Raw genomic sequence first — 27,766 nt, forward strand, 5'->3', positions numbered from 1 at the left:
ATCTCTGTACGCATGCGCCAGCGCTGAACTTGAGGAGCCAGTCTAGGGCCTAAGCGCAGACGCATTGAGCCTAAGCAGCCGGTGATGGCGGCAGCGGCGGCTGTGGCTGCGGCGGGTCCGGGCCCATGAGGCGACGACGGAGGCGGGACGGCTTTTACCCAGCGCCTGACTTCCGAGACAGGGAAGCTGAGGACATGGCTGGAGTGTTTGACATAGACCTGGACCAGCCAGAGGACGCGGGCTCTGAGGATGAGCTGGAGGAGGGGGTGAGGCCCGGGGTCCCGGGGGGCTCGAGGTGACAGGGCCGGGGCGGCGGCGCGCGCCCAGCAAGCCCAGAGTCCCCTAGAGCGCGGAGACCCTGGGGGGCGCGAGGAGCCTCCAGGTGGAGCTGAGGCGCTGCGCGGCCCCAGGCAGGGAGCGGGCGGGGCAGAGCCGGCCCTAGGTATGTGAGGCCTCTGCGGGGCTCGCAGGTGCAGGTCGCGCCCTGATTTCCCCGGGTCAGCGCAGCCCCGAGCAATCTGTTTGCAGAGGGAAGGAGAAAGGGCGCGTGGTCGATTCGCGGGGCTGTTGGAGTAGTGTGGCGAGGCGCGGGTGGTAGGAGCGTGTGCTGGGGGGAGGGGGGCTGCGCTGGCCGGGTGTCCCGTAAGTGCAGGTGAAGTGCGGAAGGGTTTCCCTGCAATGTAAGATTTCAAGTAGTCGATCTGCAGACCTCCCACAACCACCTCTCTTCTCGGCCTGTCGCTTCTCTCCTAGGAAGCGCTCAGCTGTTAGAAGTGACAGCTGAAAACTTCTGTCGGGAGTAGCACTGCCGCTGCTGTTACAGCCACCAGGAGTTTTATTTCGGGAGCAAGGGGGCTCTGCTGCATCTTCCAGGGTTTGTTTGTTTGCTTTTTTTTTTTTTTAAACCGCCTTCCGTGTGCCTTTTTTTTAAAGCATTTATAGCGACACACGGCATTTGTACCTCATTTTCCCCCAAGTTGAAGATGTGTATATTTTTTCAGAATAATTTATGTAATTTTGGGGTGGAAAAAAACCAGTGTTGACAGCTGTGATTTGACTTGCCAAAAATAAATTGCTTGAACTGAGACTTGTGAATAGTGGTGTGAGGGCTTTCCTTGCTGTAATTTGGGGTGCTAAATTTAGAATTGTTCTTCCTAATGCACAGCTTGGTTCTACCTTTGCCATCTTCGTGCTGTGTAAATCATTATGGAATATCACTTATTTCAAGATAAATTTATTGAAAAATCACTAGTTGCACCGGAAGCTCAAAAATGCTGTTGTCATACTAAATCACTGGTTATGGACAAATGATCATCAGTAATACCTTTATGGTAACTTAGACTGTAAATTTCATTGTCCATGGGAGGACACGAATGAATGACTGATGTCAGATTCTTGCATAAGGGGCTTCCTTTCCCTTTCCTCACTCCCTAGTTTTCCTCCTCTGGCAAGTAAATTGTGCCCTACTGCTGGCAAAAGATTGAAATGGTATGTATACAGAACCTTGAACAGTTAAAGAAACTAAATGAGCTAAAATAATACTGTTCTTTCTTAATCAAATGAGTCTAAATCAAAATCACACGGTTTAGAAGGTGGGTATGGAGATATGTTTTCATGTGGAATTCCAATTAGCCTCTTAATCATCCGTCCTGATACACTAAATACAATTTGAAACAAATACAGAATTACTTTCATTATATACACCATATTCTAGCTGGTTATATTGGTTCCATATGGAAGGCTTTGGAACAGGGCAGCAGAGAAGACTGCACAGGAAGTTTGCTTTATGTCTTCATTTGTTGGACTCACAGAATTTCCAGACCATAGGTTATCTTTCTTTGGAAAGCACAGTCCTGTGTTAGGATTCCTGTTGTGAATGGGAATCTCATTGTTCTTTTCACTTTGTTGATGTGTTTCAGGAACAGTAGGTGTTCCAGTTCTGGCCTACTCCTGGGCTTTTGTTGTGCTGGATAAAGTAGGATCTTGAAAGGGTGTGGGGAAGGGATCAGAAAAGTTGGTGGAGTAGCAAAGAAATGTGTCTACTACCTCAGAGAGAGGAACTCTGGGGAAGGACCAGAGGTAATTAAAGGTGAGGAAGAGCCTTCAGTAAAATGTATCTTACTTAGCAGTAGTTTTGGAGTTGAAAATGTTTCTTTTGAATGTATTATTAGAAGAGATGGGCAAGGGAAAAGGGTTGGAGTGGGATTGGATTGGCAGTCAAGGAGGCTCAAGCGACATCTGGATTACTCTGAAATAAAAATTCTTAATTCTGAAATAGAGAAGTTTGGATTCTTAGAAAATCTTTTGTTTTCTATTTGTGGCTGTATTATCTATTTATTTTTAAAGATTTATCTATTTCGTTTGAAAGGCAGAGTTACAGAGAGGTAGAGGCAGGGAGAGAGGCTGGTCTGACATCCACTGGTTCACTCCCCAGATGGTCCTAATGGATGGAACTGCGCTGATTCAAAGCCAGGAGCCAGGAGCTTCTTCCAGGTCTGACACATGGATGCAGGGGCCAAAGGACTAGGGCCACCTTCCACTGCTGTCCCAGGCCATAGCAGAGAGCTGGATCGGAAGTGGAGCAGCTGGGATTCAAACTGGCGCCCATATGGGATGCCAACACAGCAGGCGGTGGCTTTACCCCCTACACCACAGTGCTGACCCCGTGACCATATTATTTATTACACCAGTTTTTTTTTTTTTTTAACCTTCGTGCATATCAGAGTAGCCTGATGTCTTCATGTTTTGAATAATTGAGAAGCAGAGACAGAGACAGAATCTCCCATCAGGTTTATTCCACAAATATCTGTGATAGTTGGGGCTGGGCCAGGCTGAAGCTGGGAGTTGGGAATTCAATCCAGGTCTCCCACATGGGAGGCAGCCATCTTCTGCTGCCTCCCAGGGTCTACATTAACTAGAACACTGGCATTGGGAGCAGAGCCAGCACTTGAACCTAGGCGCTACAATATGGATTGCAAGTGTCCCAAGAGGCATCTTAGCTGTTAGGCCAAATGCCTACCCCATGTCTTCATTTAATAGTTAGGAAGCAGACATAGACCAGGAAGGTAATTACCCCTTCAGAGTGCTAGCATTTTCTGATTCAATCAGCAAATTTCATTGCACAGATTGTTGTTTTTTTTTTAAAGATTTGCTTATCTATTTGAAAGGCAGAAATACAGAGAGAGAGAAGGGAGGGAGAGAGAGATCAATATCGATCTTTTGTCCGCTGATTCATTCCCCAAATGGTTGCAGCGGTTCAGGCTGGGCTAGGCTGAAGCCAGGAGCTTCCTCTGGGTCTTCCACATGGATGCAGGGGCCAAGAGCTCGGGCCATCTTCACTGCTTTCCCAGGTGCATCAGCAGGGAGCTGGATCAGAAGTGGAACTGCTGGAACTGGAGCTGGCACCCATATGGGATGCTGGAGCCACAAGCAGAGATCCAACCCTCTACTCCACAGCACTGTACTTTTTTTTTTTTTTTAAGATTTATTATTTTTTTTTTTTTGAAAGACAGTGATAGAGGGAGACATATACACAGAGAGAGAGGGAGGGAGGGAGGGAGACAGAGACAGAGACATATATACATACAGAGAGGTATCTTTCATGTGTTGGTTCACTTCCCAAATGCCCACAACAGCCAGGAATTGGCCCATGCCAAAACCAGGAGTCAGGAACAACATATGGGTTTCCTGTGTGGGTGGCTAGAACCCAAGTACATGGATGTCCCATGATACATATGCAGGAAACTGGATAGGAAGCTCAGGGTAGCTGGGAGTGGAACCAGGCACTCTGATGTGGGATGTTGGCATCCCAATCAGTGGCTTAATCTGATGTACCACAATGCCTGCCTGTGCGCAGATTTTTTTTTTGTTTCAGTTTATTTGAGAAGCAAAGAGAAACAAAGACAAGTCCCATCTGCTGGTTCACTACTCAGATGCCTGCAGTGTCTGGTTACAGGAACTCAACTACTTGAGTCGCTGTTGCTGCCTCCTAGGGTTGTCATCAGCAGGAAGCTGGAATCGGGAGCCGGAGCTCAGGCTTGACTCAGACGCTTCCATGTGGAGTGTTGGCATTCTTAACAGGTGTCTTAACCACTAGGCCAAAGGCTTGTGCTGCAGATTCTTTATTGCCTTTACTCATCACAGTGTACCTTTGTGGTGTGTTGAAAGTGAATTCAGGGCTGGCGCCGTGGCTCACTAGGCTAATCCTCCACCTTGCGGCGCCGGCACACCGGGTTCTAGTCCCGGTCAGGGTGCCGGATTCTGTCCCGGTTATCCCTCTTCCAGGCCAGCTCTCTGCTGTGGCCAGGGAGTGCAGTAGAGGATGGCCCAAGTGCTTGGGCCCTGCACCCCATGGGAGACCAGGAGAAGTACCTGGCTCCTGCCATCGGATCAGTGCAGTGCGCCGGCCGCAGCTTGCTGGCTGCGGCGGCCATTGGAGGGTGAACCAACGGCAAAGGAAGACCTTTCTCTCTGTCTCTCTCACTGTCCACTCTGCCTGTCAAAAAATAAAAAAAAATAAAAAAAAAAAGTGAATTCAGGGTCTGGCACTGTGGCATAGTAGGCTAAGCCTCAGCTTGCAGCACCAGCATCCCATGTGGGCCCCAGTTCATATCTTGGCTGCTCCTCTTCTGATCCAGCTCTCTGCTATGGCCTGGGAAAGCAGTAGAAGGTAGCCCAATACTTGGGCCCCTGCACCCATGTGAGAGACCCAGAGGAAGCTCCTGGCTTTGGATTAGCCCAGCTCTGGCCGTTGCAGCCATTTGGGGAGTAAACCAGTGGATGGAAGACCTACCTCTCAAATAAATCAGTAACTCTACCTCTCAAATAAATAAATTTTTTTTGAGATTTATTTATTTGAAAGAGTTAGAGAGACACAGAAAGGTCTTCCATCTGCTAGTTCACTCCCCAAATGGCTGCAATAGCCGGAGCTGGGCCTATCAGGAACCAGAATCATCTTCTTGGCACCCATACGGATGCTGGCACTATAGGCTGGGGCCTTAGCCCACTAGACCACAGCGCCGGCCCCAAATCAATAAATATTTTTTTTTAAAAGGAAGAAAATGTGAATTTAGATCCCTTCAGCCATACTATGTTACCTAGAATAAATTGCTTAATCTCTCTGACACTTTTTTCTTCTCTGTAAAAATAAAGTAGGTAAAGTAGTCTTAAAATGTCCTGACATGGTGCTGGCATTGGGGCATCACAGGTAAAGCCACCACCTGCAGTTCTGGCATCACATATAGGTGCTGATTTGAGTCCTGGCTGCTCCACTTCTGATCCAGCTCTCTGCTATGGCCTGGGAAAGCAGTAGAAGTGTTTGGGCCCCTGTACCTGCATGGGAGACTTGAGGGAAACTCCTGGCTCCTGGCTTTGGATAGGCTCAGCTCTGACCATTGCAGCCATTTGGGGAGTGAACCAGTGGTTGGAAGACCTCTCTCTGTGCCTCTGCCTCTCTGTAGCTTATCAAATAAATAAATCTTTAAAATAAAATGTCCTGGCATATTAAACAGCTGGAAGTATAGCTTACTATTGGGTTACTCAGAGACTAATCATTCACGTTTACCCTCATTTAGTCCTAGAGACTTAATAATAAATTTAGTTAAATTTGGGGTCGGCGCTGTTATGCAGTAGGTTAATTCTCCGCCTGTGGTGCTAGCATCCCATATGGGCTCTGGTTCGAGTCATGGCTGCTGCTCTTCCAGTCCAGCTCTCTGCTATGTCCTGGGAAAGCAGTAGAAGATGGCCCAAGTGTTTGGCCTCCTGCACCCTAATGGGAGACCTGAAAGAAGCTCCTGGCTCCTGGCTTTGGATCAGCGCAACCCCAGCCATTGCGGCTTTTTGGGAAGTGAACCAGCAGATGGAAGACCTTTCTCTCTGTCTCTTCCTCTCACTGTCTGTAATTCTACCTCTCAAAGAATAACTAAAATCTTTTTAAAAAATTTAAATTAGAGTGCTGTATTTTTAGAGCTTTAACATAATCATCTTATTTTTAAGTTTAAAAAATTATTTATTTTCATTTTATTTGGAAAGTAGACATATAGAGACAGATTCTCCATCCACTGGTTCATTTCCTAAAAGGCCACAACAGCCAGTGCCAGGCCAAAGCCAGAAACCTGGAATTCAATCCAGGTCTCCCACGTAGATGGCAAAGACTCAAGTACTTGAGCCATCTTCTCCTCCTCCCAGGGCATATGTTCCCAGAAAGCTGGAATTGGAATCAGTGCTAGGACTTGAACCGAAGTACTTTGATTTGGGATGCAAAGGTCCCAAGTAGCATCTTAAGTACTACCCCAAATATCTGCCCCTATTTCTTTTTAAATTACCCATCCTATTTAGAGATACATATGCCTTTTCAGATATGTTACATGGAGTTACTGTTTACTGTGTTAGTAAATGTAATGTTTGCATTGCTTTGTTAATTCTTTGGAGAATAAAAGATGAGACTATAAACTGATACATTTGTGGACAAAGTTGAATGTCTTGCTAAAAACAGATCTTGGTTGAATACTTAAGAGGAAAAATTCATATGTATTAAAACCAATAGGTAAGAGGGTTTTTGTGTGTGTGAGGGGGGAGTTGTATTGTTTTTTAGTTTCACTAGTGATGGTACCATTTGGGGCAGTGAATAAATCCAAGGGACAGTTTTTGCATACAGAGAATTTCATTAAACCCTGAAAATGCTGGGTGCTTCTCTATTTTATGTGTCACTAAAGAGGAGAAAATTGTAATGCAGTTTTTAAAATCCTCTTTCCACTACTAATTCAAGGTTTGAAATAATTGCTGAGGCTTACTTCATAAGTTTAAGATTGAATATCAGGCTTTTATTCGGTAAAAAGTTAAATGTTTCTAAAAACAAAAGATATTTGTATAATAAACTCCCAAATATTCATGATTATGAAAAGTTAGAGAAAAAAGTCTCATCACTCATTATCTTACCTTATAATACATACCATAAAGTAGCAGCTATTAAAAATTGTTTTTAAATTTATGTATTTGAGAGAGAATGAGAACTTCTATCCACTGGTTCACTTCCCAAATACCCAGAATGGTCGAGCAGAGCTAGATTAGGGGGTCAGGAACTGGGAACTCAATCCAGGTATCCCACGTGGGTGGCAGGAACCAAATTACTTGCTTCCCAGGATCTACATCAGCAGGAAGCTGGAGTCAGGAATTGAACCCACATACTCTGATGTGAGATGCCAGCATCTTAACTGCTAGGCGAAACACCCACCCTAGCAACTACTTTTAATTCGCTCAAGAATTTGGGCAAGGTTTACCCCTTTTCCCAATTGATCTGAATTATTGAGTCATAGAAGGAACTGTCTGTGACTAGCCAGGCAAACACATGATTGATTTAATGAATCTCTGAATCAAGGATAATATCACTGAAGAACAATTTGTTTAAAATTTTATAAGATGTATTTTCTTTCATTGCATCTTTAGATGTATTAACATAAGATTTTATACATTTTAGTTTAAAACTGTGCAGTAGTCATTGTTGTAGGCTGGTTTATCGTGTAGAGTCCCTAAGGAGAGAAGATTTCAGATTGCCAGTCAGAGAAAGCACTGGATGGTCACAAAGCTTTAAGGCAGCCAAAAATTCTGAATAAAGAGTTTTCCATGAAAGAGTGTTTTCAGTATGTGTTTCATAATGTTAGCTTGATGCCTTTGGTATGAGACTTTTCTAAAGGTAACGCTGGGAAGCAGAAAAGAATTGTGGCTCAAATGCTTCTTCTCTAGATTGTAATGGTAGAAAGTCATAGGCAGAGATGCAGGTGGTGGGTATTACAGGCCTGGCCAGCTCCGGAAATGAAACGTAGCTGTAGGGTATATCTTGTGAGGTGGCTTCAAAGTCATGTAACTACTCTGTGGTCTTTAATTTGGAATTAAGTAAAACTAACATTAAAGAAAAAAACAAATACTACCAGTTTTATGACATCTGTTAAAGTGAAGCTATCGGGGCTAGCACTGTGGCGCAGTGGGCCCCAGCCTGCAGCACCAGCATCCCATATGGGTGCTGGTTTGAGTCCTTGCTGCTCCATTTCTGATCCAGCTCGCTGCTGTGGCCTGGGAAAGCAGCAGAGGGTGGCCTAAGTCCTTGGGCCCCTACACCCATTTGGGAGACCTGGAAGAAGCTCCTGGCTCCTAGCTTCAGATCTGCTCAGCTCCAGCCGTTGGAGCCATCTGGGGAGTGAACCGGTGGATGGAAGAACTCTCTGTGTCTCTGTCTCTGTCTCTACCTCTCTCTGTAACTCTTTCAAATAAATAAAATAAATCTTAAAAAAAAAAAAAAAGTGAAGCTGTCGTAGGTGATTATATACAGTAATAGAGACCAAAGAAACTTTACCAAGAACCATTTCTACCCACACACACAAAGAAACTTTATCTAGTTGAAATTGTAATAGGTTTTTGCCTCAGTACTACCCCATCTGTTTTCCTCAGTCTAGTCCTGAAGCGTATTTCTAGTATTATACAACTTGGTGTGTGTGTGTGTGTGTCGGGGGAGGGTGTTATTTGAACTTCTGTAAGAATGTTAATAATTTTCATTATGTTTGTTGACTGTGTACTGGTACTGTTGAAGAAAGATTCATTCTAAAAATTTGACACTGCTTATAAACATCTGCTTTTTAAGAACCTATTTTTAGTTAATTGATTTCATAGTCAAATGCCCCAAATGTTCACAGTGGCCTCTGGCCAGGCTGAGGGCTAAAGCAGGGAGCCAGGAATCCAATCCAGATCCTTTGTATGGGTGCTAGGACCCAATCACTTGAACCATCACCGCTGCCTCCCAAGATCTATATTAGTAAGAAGCTGCAGTTGGGAGTGGAGTATTGAATTCATCCACTTCCATTCAGGATGCAGGCTTCATAACCAGTGTCTTAACTGTTAAGCCAACTGCCCACATAAGCCTGTTTTCTATTAAGTGATACCCTTTTGTGTAAGCTGAAACATAATCAAACTATATTCCAGAATACTCTTTTTTTTTTTTTTTTTTTTTTTTTTTTGACAGGCAGAGTGGACAGTGAGAGAGAGAGACAGAGAGTAAGGTCTTCCTTTGCCATTGGTTCACTCCCCAAATGGCTGCCAGGGCTGGTGCGCTGCGCCGATCTGAAGCCAGGAGCCAGGCGCTTCCTTCTGGTCTCCCAAACGGGTGCAGGACCCAAGCACCTGGGCCTTCTCCACTGCACTCCCTGGCCACAGCAGAGAGCTGGATTGGAAGAGGAGCAACCGGGACAGAATCTGGCGCCCCGACCGGGACTAGAACCCGGGGTGCTGGCGCAGGCAGAGGATTAACCTAGTGAGCTGTGGTGCCGGCCTGTTTTTTTTCCCCCAAGATTTATTCAATTATTTATTTGAAAAGTAGAGTTACACACAGAGAGAGAGGTCCTCCATCCACTGGTTCACTCCCCCAATGGCCACAATGATCAGAGCTGGGCTGATCCAAAGCCAGGAGCTTCCTCCCTGTCTCCCAAGCACTTGGGCCATTTTCTACTACTTTCCCAGGCCTTAGCAGAGAGCTGGATTGGAAGTAGAACAGCCGGGACTGGAACCGCCACCCATATAGGATGCTGGCACTGCAGGCTGTGGCTTTACCTGCTATGCCACAGTGCTGGCCCTTCCTTTGCTTTCCCAGGCACCTTAGTAGGCAGCCAGATTGGAAGTACAATAGCCAGTACTTGAACTGGTGCCCATATGGGATGCTAGCATCTCAGGCGGTGGCTTTACCCACTGTGCCACAATGCCAGCCCCCATTTTATTTATTTATTTATTTTAAAGATTTACTTATTTATTTATTTGAAAGAGTCACAGAGAAAGAAAGAGATTGCTGGCTCACTCCCTGAAAGGCTACAACTGGTACTGGTCCAGACCAAATCCAGGAGCCTGGAATTCTGTTCAGGTATCCCACGCGCGTGGCAGGGGCAGAAATATTTGGGCCATCTTCCATTGCTTCCTCAGGTGTGTTAGCAGGGAGCTGGATTGGAAGTGGAGCTGCTGGGACTTGGACCAGTGCCCATATGGGATGCTAGCACCACAGGCTAAGCTTACTATGCCACAGCGCCGGCCCCTGATTTTGGTTTGTTTATTTATTTGAAGGGGAGAGTGACAGAGATCTTTCATCCTAAGGTTTACTCCCCAAATGGCCACAAAAGCCAAGACTGATCCAGGTGGAAGCCAGGAACCCACAGCTCCATCTGGGTCTCCCACATGGGTGACAGGGGCTCAAGCCCCCAGGCCATCTTCTGCTGCTTCCCAGATCTTAGCAGAGAGCTGGATTGGAAGTGGTGCAGCGGGGACACAAGTGATCCCCTGTGTGGGATGCCAGTGCCGCAGGTGGTGGCTTTACCTACTATGCCACAATGCCAATCCAGATTTATTTATATTTTTTAAGTTGTAAAGAAAAGAGGTTTATTTGGCTCGTGGTTCTGGAGGTGCAAGGTGGAGGAGGCCACATCTGGTGATGGCTTTCTTGCTGGTCAAGTCCAGAGGAGGTACAGGGCATCAGAAGGCAAGAGACAGAGGAGCATGCGTGGGTACCATGTGTCTGCTCTTGGTGTCTGTCTCCCTCTCTCTCCCCTCCTTTCTCTCCTTCTCTCCCCTTTCCACCTACCACATCCTGTAAATCTTTTTTCAAAGATTTAGTTATTTTATTTGAAAGGCAGAGTGATAGGGAGAAACAGAGAGTGAGAGATTTCTATATAAATTTTAAGATCAGTTTGTCAATTTTTGCAAGAAAGGAAGCTGAGATTTTGGAAGGATTCAGTTGACTCATGAATCCAGAATGCCTTTCCATCTATTTAGTACTTTAAAGCTATTTTTTAAGCAATCTTTTATAGTTTTCAGTGTACAAGCTTATACTTCTGTTAAGTTTTTTCTGTTATTGATGCTATTGCGAATGAAATTGTCTTAATTTGGGTTGTTTATTGCTGGTGTGTAAAAGGGTAATTAAGTTTTGCATCCGTTTATTCTACATTCAGAAAAAATGTGTAGCTAGCTTGACTCCTGACTATGTGACAGTGCTGCTTAATTATTTTGCCTTGATTAGCCGCATTGTGTGCTACATGCCTCAGACTAGTTGTGGTTGCTTTAGGCTTATTTCCTAGCATTATGGTAGTCTGTGTATCAGAAACATGGCAGAACAACACTTTGTGTAAATCATTTGATTTAGTAATTTGTACATAGAAGTTAGCTTCATAATATACAAAAACACATTTAAAAATAATTTTTGAAGTAAAAATCACTTGGTTATTTATTAAAGGTTTATTTTATTTTTGTTTGAAAGGCAGAATTACAGAGATAAAAAAGGAGAGAGATAGAGGTCTTCCAACCACTGGTTCACTTCCCAAATGGCTGCTCAGCCAGGCTGAAGCCAGGAGCCAGAAGTTTCATTAGGGTCTCCCATGTAGGTGGCAGGGCCAAAGACTTGGACCATCCTCCACTGCTTTACCAGGTGCCTTAGCAGCAAGCTGGGTCCAAGGTGGATGCCCGCATTGCAGGCGGTGGCTTAACTTGCTATGCCACAATGCTGATCCCCACGGGTTTTGTTTTTACATCACTGATGAGTAGCCTCTGTTGTTTCACTAGTATATAAAATTAGAAGTAAAATTCCTGTGATATTATTTGAATACTTCATTTTGTTCATGACTTTATTATCTTATTACTGAAGTAAAAAATTTAAGTTTGTTTATTTCATTGATTCTCTTTCAGTTATGAGCTAAATCACTAAATTTTTAAATTTTATGCTTATGAGATTATTTATTTCCAAAACTTTAACGTATTTTACAGGGTCAGTTAAATGAAAGCATGGACCATGGGGGAGTTGGACCATACGAACTGTAAGTTTATATGAAAATATTTCTATTCTATCTTTCTTACAAGTAGGTTTTATCAGTTTCAACTCATAGCCATCATGTGATCCCAGTAATCTGTCTTTAAATATCTGGTCATATTTATTATAGACTTAGTTATTGAGTTTGACGCCAAGATCCAATCAGTATAATAACATATCCAGATTTTTGAGTTTATGTGTGGATATCGAGAAAAAGATACATTTATAGTGTACTGAATATGAGCCTTGGATAGTTAAGATTTTTGTTAGAGAACCACATTTCTTTTCTTTTTTTAAGTAAGTATTTGAAAGAAAGAGTTACGCAGAGGCAGAGAGAGAGAGAGAGGTCTTCCATCCGCTGGTTCCCTCCCCAGATGGCCGCAGTGGCTGGAGCTGCACCAGTCCAAAGCCAGGGTCTTCTGGGTCTCCCTTGTGGGTTCAGAGGCCCAGGCATTTAGGCCATCTTCTACTATTTTCCCAGTCGGTAGCAGAGAGCTGGATCGAAGTGGAGCAGTTGGTACTCTAACTGGCGCCCATATGGGATGCCAGCACTGCAGGTGGTAGCTTTACCTGCTATGCCATAGCACAGAGAACCACATTTCTAACCTTTTTTTTTTTCTGAAGAAACTTGTAGACATGCTCCAAAAAGTCATTTGCTTCTTTTGCTTCAATACATCATTCAAACACTTTAATGAAATCATGTAATCTGCTTTGTACCTACCTTCAAATAGAAAGTCTTAGGTGTAGGGGGAAACTGAAAAAGATGGATAGCTTATATAGAAAGAATGTAGGTGATGTACAAAATTGCCACTTCTTTGCCGGATTCTGTCCCGGTTGCCCCTCTTCCAGGCCAGCTCTCTGCTGTGGCCAGGGAGTGCAGTGGAGGATGGCCCAAGTGCTTGGGCCCTGCACCCCATGGGAGACCAGGAGAAGCACCTGGCTCCTGCCTTCGGATCAGCGCGGTGTGCCGGCCACAGCGCGCTGGCCGCGGCGGCCATTGGAGGGTGAACCAACGGCAAAGGAAGACCTTTCTCTCTGTCTCTCTCACTGTCCACTCTGCCTGTCCAAAAAAAAAAAAAAAAATGCCACTTCTTTTGAAGTCTTTACATTATACTTTTAAGTTGGAAAGCTTGACATGAAATGATGCAGGGATAAATTTCATTAGCAAGAAATTCTGTAGCATAAAGATGACTGGGTAGTTTTAGAAAGGTCCTGGATTTTTTTCAGAAGTTATCAAATGAGGTTGAATAATACCTAATCTCAAGAGCAATGTTAATGAATTATTGAATAATTAGGAGACTTTTTTTCTTTGTTAATGTAATAAATTTGTTCTAATTTACCTTTGTTTGGGGATGTGATGCGTATAGAAATAAATAATCAGTAGCACTTTCTGTGAACAAGCAGATAAACACTTGACCTGCCCTGTGATTGAATCATTAGTTGCTTAGAGGACAAATACCAAAGTTGCTGTCATGTACTTAATTGAATTACATTTCTCTTTCTCTTCTTCCTAACAATATGCTGAAGATAGTTTAACTTTTTGCAAATTTACTTTTGGTTTTGCTTTTCTTCCCAGTGGCATGGAACATTGTGAGAAATTTGAAATCTCAGAAACTAGTGTGAACAGAGGGCCAGAAAAAATCAGACCAGAATGTTTTGAGCTACTTCGGGTACTTGGTAAAGGGGGCTATGGAAAGGTAGGAAGTGTTTTTGAAATGAGAACTGTTGTGTCTGTTTTGGGGAGATTGATTTTATACCCTGGTTCCTATCATCTGGTCTTTGTTAGCCATAAACAAAGGATAGATATGACCATGACCACTTATGTGATGTGATTTGAGGAACATATGAAGTTCAGTTTTTCCTTTTCCTCCTCCTATCATACATGTAAAAGCCTGGCATTTAATAGGTAGTCAGTGTTTGTTGAATAAATAAATAGGCAACCATGTCAGACCAAGTCTGTTATTAAAAGATTCATTCTTTCCTTTGGTTAAATAGTACCTTGTATAGGTGTTCTCTTTGCAAACAAAAAACTCCTTACTCTCGAGGCATGGCACATTAAGTTGTTGTTACTGAGATCTTAATCTGAATTGGTTTTTGACTTAACAGTATCTGGAGAAATAAGAGTTAGGGAAACTAAAGGAATTTAAGAAGGGAGAAGAAAACTGAAGATAACTTTTTAGTTTTGTAGTTTTGCCTGAAGCTTTCTAACTTAAGACTTTCTGTGTTCTGCCCAAGAAAACTTAATCTTAACTAAGATATTATCTAAATTCTGTCTTTTGATAGAGAATGGCTAAGTATAAAGTTTCTTGGAACTATTTATGCTACTGTATAATGTAAATTTTGCAAAGCATGATATTTGCATTTTATTTTCAGGCTTAAATACACATTCTAATATGTTCTGATCATCTTGAATGTATAATACATGCACTTTGAATCTCACATATTTTAGCAGTTGCATTGAAATATTTAATAACTAGCTATTTAAAGGAATGGATAAATGATAATTTCCTACCAACTATTATTAAATAGTTCTATGTGACACAAGAACAGTGGCACCCCTGGAAGAAATTGATGAAATATTTTATAATTTTTAAGTTTGATTCTCTGTTTCTGGGACTCTAAATATGGTAGACTAGAATTTTGTGCATAGACTAACGCTTTTCATTATACAACCATTGCCCAGTGTTGCCACTAGGTGGCAGAAAACCAGGAAGGTCATGGTGAATAGATTTCATAAGTAGCTGGTAATTTGCACACAGTCCTTCTGGTGCTAGTTTATATAAGATATAAATTACTGTATTGTGAATTTCTTGTAAATAGGTTTAAAGGAATATGACTAACATAGTTGGGCCTTTAATAAGACAAACCTATTTGTTTTTTAAATCTAGGTTTTTCAAGTACGGAAAGTAACAGGAGCAAATACTGGGAAAATATTTGCTATGAAGGTGCTTAAAAAGGTAATTTCTCCCCTCTTTTTTTCCTGCCCCATCGTCTTATTAGTATATATTTTTTTTAATTCTCAGAAAAAATATACATTTCCAATATAATTCCTCCTGGAATATGAACTATGTTCTGTTATTTTTATTCCTGTTTTGTTTCTGCTCAGTGAAGGTGGAAAGAAGAGCACTGTCAGTCTTTCTCTGAGATTACTCTTTTAGTTGTTTCTGGTCTCTGCATTTCTAAATAATAAACATATACTGCTATATTTTAATTCAGTGGTTTTTGAATTATATATTCACTTCCAGTTATGATAGTTAGGGGTTTTAATCTCTCACTCATCCCTCCCTTCTCTCTGTCCTCTCATTTTTAGTTCATTTTCTTTGAATCTACAGTGTTATCCCACAGCTATCAACACCTCTCAGTCTGATGTTCTTTGGTCAGACTTATTAAATAAGCTGCAGTTTCATTGATTTTCCTAGAGATATCCTTTTAGGAACCTTCCATTTACCCGTTCGCGTCTGGGCTGGTGGCTGTCAGCACACAGTCACTGCAGGGCTCTAGCATCGTGACAGTCCTTGCAGTCCTCTTGGCTCCTTCAGCGTTGGATTCTTTGTTTCCTGAATCCCATAGTTTCTTTGTCCTTGTCTTAGTTTATGCTCTTGTTCCCTCATTTGGATAAAAGCTGTGAGAAAGTGTGCATGAAGTTAAAAATTTATTTAAAGATCTTATTTATTTGAGAGGCAGAGTTACAGACAGGGAGAGACAGAGAGGGGTCTTTCATTTGCTGGTTCAATCCCCAGATGGCCACAATGGCTGGAGCTGGGCCATAGGAAGCCAGGAGCCAGGAGCCTCTTCCAGGTCTCTTGTAGGTGCAGGGGCCCAAGCATTTCGACCATCTTCTATTGCTTTCCCAAGCCATAGTAGAGAGCTGGATTGGAAAAGGAGTAGTCAAACTGGCGCCCATAATACTGTGCCACACACTGGCCCCAAAGATAAATATTTTTAAAAACCATTGCATATTTATAAATTTATTTATTGTACCTTTATACTTGTTTGATTGGGTATGGTTTTGAAGGTGAAATCATTTTGAGTCAGACTTTTGACCCATTTTCTTCTGTATTTTAGAGTTTCTGTTGAGAAATCCCTTGGCATTCTGATTCCTAATCCATTTTACATAGTCTGTTTTTCCTAAACATGATTTTTTTTCCCTCTGTATTTCCAGTGTTCTAAAATTTTGTAATGATACATGTTGCTTTGACTCTTACTACTTTATTTTTACTCTTTTTAGAAAATTTTTACTTTTCATTTTATTTGAAAGGCAGAGATAGAAATAGAGAGATATCTTAATCTACTGGTTGACTCCCCAGTGCTGAAGCCAGGAGCCCAGAATGCAATCAGGGTCTCCCACATGGGTGGCAGGGACCCAAATTCTTAAGCCATCATCTGCTGCTTTCCAGGTTACACTTTAGCAGGAAGCTGGGTCAGAAGTGGGGGACCTGGGACCTGAATTATGCAATCTATTATGAGTATGGACATCCTAGGTGATTTCTTATCCACTGTGCCAAATGTCTGCCTCATTTTTACTCTTTTTTTTTTTTTTAAAGATTTATTTTATTTATTTGAAAGAGTTACAGAGAGAGGTAGAGACAGAGAGAGAGGTCTTCCATCCTCTGGTTCACTCCCTAGATGGCCACAACGGCTGGAGCTGTGCTAATCCGAAGCCAGGAGTCAGGAGCTTCTTCCGGGTCTCCTACGTGGGTGCAGGGGCCCAAGGACTTGGGCCATCTTCTACTGTTTTCCCAGGCCATAGCAGAGAGCTGGATTGGAAGTGGAGCAGCCGGGACTAGAACCAGCACCCATATGGGATGCTTCAGCCCAGGGCTTTAACCCACTGTACCACAGCGCCAGCCCTGATTTTTACTCTTTTAATATTAAAGTTTTCAGTCTTTTAGTTCCAGGAATTTTTTTTTAAGTTTTTTTTTATTTATTAGTTTGAAAGAGATACAGATAGAGGAAAGAGCAAGAGGTCTCTTTCTCTCTCTGTAACTCTGCCTTCCAAATAAGTAAATAAATCTTAAAGTTTATTTATTTATTTATTTGAAAGGCGGAGTTACAGAGGAAGAGATAGAAAGGTCTTCCATCCACTGGTCATTCCCCAGATGGCTTCAACAGCTGGAGCTGGGCCGATCTGAAGCCAGGAGCTCCAACTGTAACTCCCAAAAGGGTGGCAGGGACTCATGTACTTGGGGCCATCCTCTACTGTCTATATTAGCGTTAGCAGGGAGGTGGATTGAAAGTGGAAGAGCCAGAACTTGAACTGGCACTTCAGTATGGGATGCCAGTGCTGCAGATGCTGACTTCACTTGCTATGCTACAGTGTGAGCACCTCCTTTTTTCCCTCCTCAATCTGTCATGTTTGTGGTTCCCCAGAGCGCCTTGTTGATTTTTCTTTCCATAATATTGTACTTTAAAACTAAAATATCGGCCGGTGCCATGGCTCAATAGGCTAATCCTCCACCTTGCGGCGCTGGCACACCGGGTTCTAGTCCCGGTCGGGGTGCCGGATTCTGTCCCGGTTGCCCCCCTTCCAGGCCAGCTCTCTGCTGTGACCAGGGAGTGCAGTGGAGGATGGCCCAAGTGCTTGGGCCCTGCCCCCGCATGGGAGACCAGGAGAAGCACCTGGCTCCTGGCTTCGGATCGGCGCGGCGGCCATTGGAGGGTGAACCAATGGCAAAAGGAAAACCTTTCTCTCTGTCTCTTTCTCCCACTGTCCACTCTGCCTGTCAAAAAATAAAAAAAATAAAAAAAAACCTAAAATATCTTTCTTTATCCCTCTGAAGGTTTTGTGTGAGTTTTTTTTGTGTTTTTTTGTTGTTGTTGTTGTTGTTGTTTTTTAAGATTTGTTTATTTGAGGGGCTGGCATTGTGGCATAGTGGATAAAGCTGCTACCTGCGATGCCAGCATCCCATATGAGTGCCAGTTAAAGATCTGGCCGCTCTACTTCCAATCCAACTCCCTGCCAATGTGCCTGGGAAAGCAGTGGAAGATGGCTCATGTGCTTGGGAACCTGCACTCACTGGAGAGACCAAGAAGAAGCTCCAACTTCTGGCAGTTGTGACCATTTGGGGAGTGAACCAGCAGATAGAAGATTTTTCTGTCTTTCCCTCTCTCTCTGTCACTCTGCTTTTAAAAAAAAGATTTATCTATTTGAAAGGTAGAGAGACAGAGACAGAGATCTTCCATCTTCTGGTTCACTCCCTCCCTGGTGAAGTAACCTTTTTTCATATTTCACTTTATTCTGAATTTAGGCGAGTCAGTGTACTGCGGCACTTCACTCGGTTGCTATTCCCATTGAGCTTATGTCCAGGACAGTCCTAATCTGAATCAGTTCCTTTATTCCTGTTCCTCATCTACTGAGCCTTACTGACAAAAATCACATAAACCAGTGGATTGCTGCTGGACAGAATTCATGATCTTCAACTCAGGTGGACTGTCAGTACTCCCCCACAGCTTCCCACAGGTCCTCAGACTGTTCCTCTTCTCTGCAACTTTTAGAACCTTTACTTTCAGTCCCTCCACTCTTTTAGCCCACTGTCTGTCTTCCTATTTGAGATTATCCAATTTGGTTTCCTTCAGCATCCTGTTCTAGTCCTTACCCCAGCACCATATTAATCTGTTTCCACCTGTCCATCCTTCATGGCCTCCAGTTTTAGGGGAAAATGTGTTCTTCCTTTTTGAGACTGAGCCCTCTGTCTTCTGGATACCATCGCTTTCTGTCTGTTCCGGGACTTCACTGTCTCTTATCTTCAATTTTCCATCTTCTATCCCGACTCCCTTCCGCCCTCCCTTCCTTGTTCTCTCTTTCCCTTCTTTTCTTCTTTCCTAGGTGTATATGTATTTATTTGAAAGGCAGAGAAAGAGAGGGAAAGACCGCGATCTCTGCAAACATCGTCTGCTTTCTGGGGTACGTTAGTGGGAAGCTGGATCAGCACTCTCATGTGGGATGTGGCTTGACATGCTGTGCCCTAAGGGTGGCCCCTGACTTCTTTCTTTCTGTAACTGTATTCGTGTCTCTGCTGTATTTAGCTAAACAAAACCTTCTTTGGCTTCAAGGCTTCCTGTAGCTACTGTAATGTTCGTCTCTTCACAGCTGAAATCTTGAGTAGAGTCCATCTTCCTGTCTTCTGTCTCATGTTGTATTCTTTTTTCACTCACAGCTCTACTGTTTCAGTGACATTCGTAACTCCTAAGTCATCACCAACTTCCCAAATACTGAGTCCAGTGGTCTTCGCTTATAGTTAGCTTATCCTTAATTTAATCCTCTCTGTTGTTTTAAAACTATTGGCCACAACATTCTGAAGCTGGTTTCTTGACTGCTGTGATTCTACTTTTTTACTTTAGTCTCTCCCTTCTCAGGTCTCCTCACAATTGTTTATTTGAATAATTCCAACCTCCTGAGCAGTTCAAAAGTAATATATCTGAACATTTTCAAGCTTTCCAAAGATCTGCATAGTGTTAAGTTCATCATTTGTTAATGTTCTGCTATATTTTCCTTGTTGGCCCCTTTTTGCCCCCATATATATATATTCAGCTTTTTTTTTTTTAATTTATTTTGACAGGAAGAGCTATAGACAGTGAGACAGAGAGAAAGGTCTTCCTTCCGTTGGTTCACTCCCCAAATGGCCGCTACAGCCAGCGCTACACCGATCCAGAGCCAGGAGCCAAGTGCTTCCTCCTGGTCTCCCACACGGGTGCAGGGACCCAAGGACTTGGGCCATCCTCCAGTGCCCTCCCAGGCCACAGCAGAGAGCTGGACTGGAAGAGAAGCAACCGGGACTAGAACCCGGCATCCACATGGGATGCTGGCACCAGAGGCAGAGGGTTAACCAAGTGAGCCATGGCGCCGGCCCCTATATTTAGTTTTTAAATTTAATTACATTTTCTCCTATGCAGTTTGAGAGTCAGTTATGGACAGCATAACACTTCAATCTTAAATTCTTATTTATTTATTTGAAGGCAGAGGCAGAGAGAGACAGAGAGAGAAAGAGAGAAATCCAGTGGTTCACTCCCCAGATGGCCCCAATGGCCAGAGCTGAGCAGATCTGAAGCCAGGAGCCAGGAGCTTCTTCTGGGTCTCCCAGGCGAGTACAGGGGCCCAAGGACTTGGGCCATCTTCTACTGTTTTCCCAGGCTATAGCAGAGAGCTGGATGGGAAGTGGAGCACCCGGGACTCGATCTGGTGCCCATATGGGATGCTGGCACTGCAAGCGGCAGCTTTACCTGATACACCACAGTGCTGGCCCCAAGGATGTATCTTTTATAATAAGGGCATTTTTATGATTGTAGAATAAATATCATATATGGGAAATCTAGCATATATATATATGTGTGTGTGTGTGTATAAAAAATACTGTTTTCTGATATATTATAGTCTAAATTGAGATTTTTCCAGTTGCCTCAATATCCTTTATAGCTGCTTTGTTTTTACTATATAGGACTTAATCAGGGGGTACATATTATGTTGAAGTTTTGGCTTTTTTTTTTTTTTTTTTTTTAAGATTTATTTATTTATTTGAAAGAGAAAGAAGAAAGAGACCTTCCATCTGCTGGTTCAGTCCCCAGAGGGCCACAATTGCTGGAGCTGGGCCAGGCTGGAACCAGGAGCCAGGAGCTTCTTCTGAGTCTCCTCCGTGGTTGGCAGGGGCCCAAGTACTTGGGCCATCTTTTACTACTTTTCCCAGGCCATTAGCATGGAGCTGGATTAGAAGTGGAGCAGCAAGGACTCAAACCAGTGCCTCTGTGTTGAATTTTCTGTCTCTTCAGTTTATTATAAAGTCACTTCCCATCTTTTTTTAAATCTTTCATGACGTTGACATTTTTTGAACCCAGATTGTTTTTTGGCATAATATCTTAATTTAGATTTGTTTTTCTTTCTTTTTCTAACTTGCTTTTTGTTGTCTCCTTGTGAGACAAAACCTGGGGCCAGCGTTGTGGCATAGCAGGTAGCACTGTCGCCTGCAATGCCAGAATTCCATATGTACGCTGGTTCATATCCCGACTGTTCCACTTCCAGTCTGGCTCCCTGCCAATGGCCTGGGAAAGCAGCAGAAGATGGCCTGAGTCCTTGGGCCCCTACCACCCATGTGGGAGATCCGGAGGAGGCTCCTGACTCCTGGCTTCGGATTGGTGCAGCGCTGGCCATTGCGGCCATCTGGGGAGTGAACCAGCAGATGGAGGGCCTCTCTCTCTGTCTCTACCTCTCTGTGTAACTCTGTCTTTCAAATAAATAAAATAAATCTTTAAAAAAATAAAAAAGATTTATTTATTTCGAAAGCATAGTTAGAGGGTGGGAAGGAGGGAGAGAGGAAGCGACAGATCTTCCAGCCACTGGTTCACTCTCCAAATGGCCAGGGCTGGGCCAGGCTGAAGGTAGGAACTAAGCCCTTCATCTGGTCTCCCAGTGGGTGCAGGAGCCCAAGTACTTGGGCTACCTTAGGCTGCTTTCCCAGGTGTGTTATCGGGAGCTGGATCAGAAGTGGAACAGTGAAATGCCAGTGTAGCAGACAGCAGGCTTAACCTGCTGCACCAGAACTCTGACCCCAGTTTAAGATTTCTCTCTCTTCGTGGTGTTTTTTTTTTTTTTTTTAATGTTCACTTTTAGGTCACTATGGGTGTAAAGACTGAAAGTTACTTATATATCTTTTTTCTCCTTCTGCGGTGTAGTTATCAATATGATACTCTGTGAAATTTATATGTTTCTATTGTAATCAGTTTTATTTTCCACCCCTGTCTTTTTTTTTAGTCTTTTATTTTTATTTATTTATTTTTATTTTTGACAGGCAGAGTGGACAGAGAGAGAGACAGAGAGAAAGGTCTTCCTTTTTGCTGTTGGTTCACCCTCCAATGGCTGCCACAGCCGGCGCGCTGCGGCTGGCGCACCACGCTGATCCGAAGGCAGGAGCCAGGTGCTTCTCCTGGTCTCCCATGGGGTGCAGGGCCCAAGCACTTGGGCCATCCTCCACTGCACTCCCTGGCCACAGCAGAGAGCTGGCCTGGAAGAGGGGCAACCGGGACAGAATCCGGCGCCCTGACCAGGACTAGAACCCGGTGTGCCGGCGCCGCAAGGCGTAGGATTAGCCTATTGAGCCACGGCGCCAGCCCCACCCCTGTCTTTATTGCTTTTGTTCTATTTTTACAGTGTAAAACATTAATGTGGTTCATAAACCAGAATCTCCATTTTATAGATGCAATATTAGCTAAGAAAAAAATGAATGACAAAACCATTGAAGTTTTTACTTGTTGTATAGGTTCTGTAGGTTTTAGCCATTATCTTATTTATGGGTATTTCATTTCTTTGCAGTATTTCACTTTTTTTTTTTTTCAGTGTTTCAGTTTTACAGATAATGTGTACTTCTTTTTTTTTTTTTAAAGATTTATTTATTTATTTGAAAGGCAGAGTTACAGAGAGGCAGAGAGAGAGAGAGGTCTTGCATCGGCTGGTTCACTCCCAGATGGCCACCAATGGCCGGAGCTGCGCAGATCCAAAGCCAGAAGCCAGGAGCTTCTTCCAACTCTCCCATGTGGGTGCAGAGTCCCCAGGAGTTGGGCCATCTTCTACTGCCATCCCAGGCCACAGCAGAGAGCTGGATCGGAGGAGGAGCAGCTGGGACTAGAACCAGCGCCCATATGGGATGCCGGTGTTTCAGTCCAGGGTGTTAACCCGCTGTGCCACAGTGTCAGCCCCAGATAATGTGTACTTTTTTTAAGGTTTATTTATTTGAAAGACAGAGTTACAGAGAGACAGAGGTGGAGAAAGGGAGAGAGAAATCTTCTATCTGCTGGTTCACTACCCAAATGACCGCAATGGGTCCAGGAGCCAGGAACTTCATCTGAGTCTCCCATGTGGGTGCAGGGGCTCAAGTATTTGGGCCATCTTCCACTGCTTTCCCAGGCACATTAGCAAATAGTTGGATCAAAAGTTGAGCAACTGGTACTCGAACCAGGAGCCATATGGGATGCTTGATGCTGGCACTGCAAACAGCAGCTTTACCTGCTGTGCCATGGTGCCAGCCCCACAGATAATGTTGCAAATAATAACCCTGTGTATTTGCTTTTCATAATACTAGGTGTGTACATTGGGGTAATTTCCTGGAACTTAGACTTAGGCATGTCCAAAATAATTCATCTTTTCTCCCAAAAATTTTTTCTTACATTTCATGTTGTTGAAGGATAGCATTGTTTGATTACTTAAGGAGAAATCAGAGTATCATCATTCTTATAGCTAGTAAGTCAGTAATTAACATTTTCTTTGTGCTTTCATTTTCTTAGTTACAAGTCTCAAGAGGAGTTTAGTTTACTGTTGTAATTGCATTTCTTCTCTGAAACTCCACACTGCTGCTAGAACTGTTGTTCTTAAACTCAAAGATTATTCATTTCACTTATCTGAGCATTTCTTCTTTCCAACATATTTGCCAAGATGGCCAGGAAATAGAAGGCGATTTTTCCAGCCTAATTTCTAACCACCATAACCATACTGAAATCCTGGGAGACTCCTCAGACATGTCCTGTTCTCCCAGGCTTCATTGACATTGGAATGCCTTTTGTTTAACCTTCTGCTTTTGTTTAACATCTGCATAATTTTTCATGGTGCACCTTAGGTAGCACCACGTCCTGAAAGACTTCTTTTTAGGTCAAATGGAATCCCCCATTCACCCACAGTGCCTTGTGCTTACCTCTATTGACTTGTCTTTTTCCTCTGAGACTTTGGGCTCCTATAGACAAGGCATTTCTTGTGTTAGTTCTGCTTTGTTGGCACAGAGCCTGGAGCATAGTAGACACTTAACTTAAACTTGATTTGTTTACAGATTCTTAAAATGTTGTATCTGTAGGTTTTCATTTATCTATTCACTGCAAAAAAATTCAAATAGTACAAATACGTATAAGAAATGAATGTATTCCATTATTTCATCAGAGTTTCTAGTGGGAACTATTCTGTATTGACAAGACAAGCACAATATAGATATTCCAGTTACTATAGTATTAAAATGTTCACTATTTTGTTCTTATAGATCATCTCTTTTCCTTTAGGCAATGATAGTAAGAAATGCTAAGGATACAGCTCATACAAAAGCAGAACGGAATATTCTGGAGGAAGTAAAGCATCCCTTCATTGTGGATTTAATTTATGCCTTTCAGACCGGTGGAAAACTCTACCTCATCCTTGAGTATCTCAGTGGTCAGTACACAGTTTGGTATAATTATTTGCAGTTGTTCCAGAAACTGAGTCAAAACTTTATTTTCCAGTGGAAAAATGCTTTATCTCATTGGGATCAAATAGTTCTTGAAATTGATGAATACATTAAAGTGAAGAACTCAGATGTGACCAGATGTTTCTATTTTGCACACAGATGAAATAAAAGAAACTTAAAAGTTCAGTGTTTTCCCATCTGTGAAATTTTATTTTAATCTCTTTATAATCAGTCACTAAACAAAAAAAAAAACACCTAATTGATACAGAGCTGTCAAATTGTACAAGGATAGGGTTGTATAATTCAGATGAACCATTACTGTATTCGTTTCTAAACTGAAATGGAAGAACTTACTGAGAATATTGTTTTAAAATACTGAATATTTTTAAAGTTGCATCTTTAAATAGAAATTTTTTAAAGGTTTATTTATTTATTTGAATGGTAGAGAGAGAGAGATCTTCCATCTCCTGGTTCTCTCCCCAGATGGCTGCAATAGCCTGGTCCTGACTAAAGCCAGGGTCTCCTGCATGGGTGGCAGGAGGCCATGCCCTTGGACCATCTTCCATTGCTTTCCTAGGCATATTAGCAGAGAGCTGGATTGGAAGTGGGATGGCTGGGACAGGAACTGGAGCTCATATGGGATGCTGGTGTAGCAGGTGGTGGCTTAACCTATGCCACAATACTAGACCCATAAATAGAAAAAATTTTTAGTGCAGTGTAGCCTTAGTGACAGAGTATACAGTTTGCATTGGAAATCATCTGGTTTCCAAGGCCTACCGTCACCTAGGAACTTTTTGCTTCACATATCATTTCTAGAGCATAGGTGTCTGATTCCAGCAAATACACTTCGGTTTTCTAAGAAACAGATTTTTGCAATAATTTGGAACTTGGAACAAAAGCTGCAGAATTTAGCAACTTTTTTTTAAAGGTTTATTTATTTGAAAGGCAGAATTACAGAGAGAGGGAGAGAGAGAAAGAGGGAGAGAGAGATTCTGTCTGCTGGTTCACTCTCCAAATGTCCACAACAGCCAGGGCTGGGCCATGCCAAAGCCAGGAGCCAGGAGCTTCTTCCAGGTCACCCTATGTGGGTGCAGGGACCCAAGGACATGGGCCATCCTCTGCTGCCTTCCCAGGCACATTAGCAGGGAGCTGGATCAGAAGTAGAGCAGCTAAAACTCAAACTAGCATCCATATGAGATGCTGGCATGCAGATGGCTGCTTAACTCTTTGCACTACAACAGCGAACCCTAGCAACTTTTTTTTTCTTTAATATTTTCTTTATTTATTTGAGTGGCAGAGTCATAAAGAGAGGAAGAGACAAAAAGAGAAAAGTCCTCCATCCACTGGTCCACTCCCCTAATAGCTGAATGGCTGGAGCTGGGCTGATCAGAAGCAATGAGCCAGGAGCCTCCTCTGGGTCTCTCACATGGGCATAGGAGCTCAAGGACTTGGGCCATCCTCCACTGCTTTCCCAGACCATAGCAGAGAGCTGGATTGGAAGTGGAGCAGCAATGTCTTGAACCTGCGCCCATATGGTATGTGGGCACTGCAGGTGACAGCTTTACCTTCTATACCACAACACTAGCTCCCCCTAGCAACTTTTAAAAAGTGGCTATTGCCATTTTTTTCGTATGGCTTTTCACAATGGTTCTTTATCTGAGAGACAGAGAGCCAGCAAGAGTGAGTGTGAGCAAATGTGAGTACTCTCATCTACTAGTTCACTTCCTAAATTCTTATAATATTCTGGGAAGAGCTTGAAGCCAGGAGCCTGAAACTCTATCCAGGTTTCTCACCTGAGTGGCAGGAACATAATTACTTGAACCATCATCACTGTCTCCCAGGGCCTGGATTAGTAGGAAGCTAAGAGTTAGGAACCAGAGCTGAGCATTCAGCCCAAGTATATCATTGTGAGACATGAGCATCTTAACTAGTCTTAACAACTAAGCTAAGCACCTGCCCTTCTTGTAACTTTATTTTGACATTATTTCAGACTTACACAGAGCAGGTAAGCAGTGATTAGGAGGCCCATATCTCAGATGGAATGGCTGGGTCTGGCTCCTAATTCCACCTTCCTGCTAGTACAGAGCCTGGGAGGCAGTAGTGATGGCTGGAGTAATCGGGTTCTTGCCACCCAAATGGGAAATCTGGATTGAGTCCCTGGCTCACCACCTGCTCCTGCCCTACTGCTTAGCCCTGTTACCCATTACATTTGAGGAGTGAGACAGTAGAAGATGAGAGTTCTCTCTTCCTCTATTTTTTTTTTTAACTCACTCTGTCTCTTAAATAAAACAAATACTTTTAAAAAAAGAATTCCCTTAATTTTGTCACCTGGAGTCCCTAAACATTTTACCATATGTGATTAGTTTATACATCGTTCTATATGTATCTGTATAAATGCACATATATACACACACATATACCTGTATGTATACAGATGTGTGATTTTTTTTTTTTATTTTTTTGAACTGTTTGAGAGTATTACAGACATGATTTGCCTTCATCCCTAAAACTGCAGGGTTTATTTTCTAAAATCAAGGGCAGTGTCTTATATAACTACTAATTTACCTAAAATGGGGAATTAACATTGATACAGTAATCTCTCTCCTTAGTTTCTTTTAATCTTTAATCTGAATAGTACTTCAGTCTTTCTTTTTCTTTAACGATGTTGGTAATCTTGAAGAGTACAGGCTGGTGGTTTTGTGGAATGCCTCAATTTAGGTTTATCCAGTTCTTTAGGATTGGATTCAAGGTATGTGTTTTGGCAGGACTATTGAAGTGACGTTGTGTCCTCAGTGCCTGAGATCAGGAGATACATGACATTGATATCTTTGTCCCGTTAGTGGTAAAAGTCACTTTGGTCATGTGTATAAGATTGGTGTCTTCTGTTTTTTGGTTTTTTTTTTTTCCAGGTAGAGTTTTCTCTTTGTAATCAATAAGCATCTTTTAACAATAAATATTTCATCTTTCATCAAGCTTTCATATTCAGTTTTGGTATCCATTGATTCTTGCCTGCAGTAATTGTGATGTTTGCCAAATGATGTTTCCTATTTTATTTTGCCCCCTTCATTTATCACATAGCACTCTACTGTTATGAAGAACTTTCACTTCTCCATTTAAAAAATTTATTCATTTATTTACCTTATTGTGGACTTTCGGGTTCTAAGATTATTCAGTGTATATAATCCTTTATTATCATTATTTTGATATGTATTTGTGCCATTCTTTTTACAAGGCCTCTGCCAGGTTCATTCAGTTTTTTAAGGGTTCTGAAAATACGGAATATTAGCATTCACTAAAGTTATTGAAGATAGTTTAATTTATATTAACATTTTTCTGCCTATAGGTAAAATGTTAGATTTCAGTCAAGTTTTTTTATTTTTTTTAAACCTCAAGTCTGGAATCCACACACACTTTCAAGGTTGTAGATGTAAATTCCAAATTATTTCTAGTTTTTAAACTTAAAAGTTTCACAGAGGAATCAGAATTCTGCTAAAAATAGAGACCTGGGGACTTAGTTTGAAAATGTATGCTTTAGGATTGTTTTTATGTCTTAGGGACTGTCTTTTGTTTTTAATTAATTTATTTAAAGGGCAATGTGGCACAGACCCTCAAAAGGAGAGACAGAGACAGAGACAGAGAGATCTTCTATCTTCTGGTTCACACTCCTCAAATGCCTGCAACAGCAGGGGGTGGGCCAGACTGAAACCATGAGCCAGGAACTCCATCTGACTTCCCCACTTGGGTAGCAGGA

At 42.6% G+C, this 27,766-nt stretch overlaps 1 protein-coding gene across 6 annotated transcripts in view; it reads left to right on the forward strand.

Annotated features, from left to right (window-relative positions):
- The first annotated feature begins 57 nt into the window (after nucleotides 1-57).
- The window catches only part of RPS6KB1 (ribosomal protein S6 kinase B1), a 44,370-nt gene continuing 16,661 nt past the window's right edge, over nucleotides 58-27,766 (forward strand). For 3 of the 6 annotated variants that reach the window (XM_051824393.3, XM_051824392.3, XM_051824394.3), the window contains exons 1-5: nucleotides 58-266; nucleotides 11,785-11,834; nucleotides 13,404-13,524; nucleotides 14,716-14,784; nucleotides 23,855-24,002. In XM_051824393.3, the coding sequence (XP_051680353.1) occupies nucleotides 126-266; nucleotides 11,785-11,834; nucleotides 13,404-13,524; nucleotides 14,716-14,784; nucleotides 23,855-24,002 (529 nt within the window). In that variant the 5' untranslated portion in view covers nucleotides 58-125. Of the gene's footprint in view, nucleotides 267-762; nucleotides 875-1,925; nucleotides 2,090-11,784; nucleotides 11,835-13,403; nucleotides 13,525-14,715; nucleotides 14,785-23,854; nucleotides 24,003-27,766 lie in introns of those variants that run through there. The other 3 variants (NM_001101690.1, XM_089316611.1, XM_089316610.1) reach the window with 3 other exon arrangements.

This window comes from Oryctolagus cuniculus, chromosome 17 (assembly GCF_051225735.1).
Source record: "Oryctolagus cuniculus isolate XC-2025 breed Fujian yellow rabbit chromosome 17, ASM5122573v1, whole genome shotgun sequence".
Lineage (NCBI taxonomy): Eukaryota > Metazoa > Chordata > Mammalia > Lagomorpha > Leporidae > Oryctolagus > Oryctolagus cuniculus.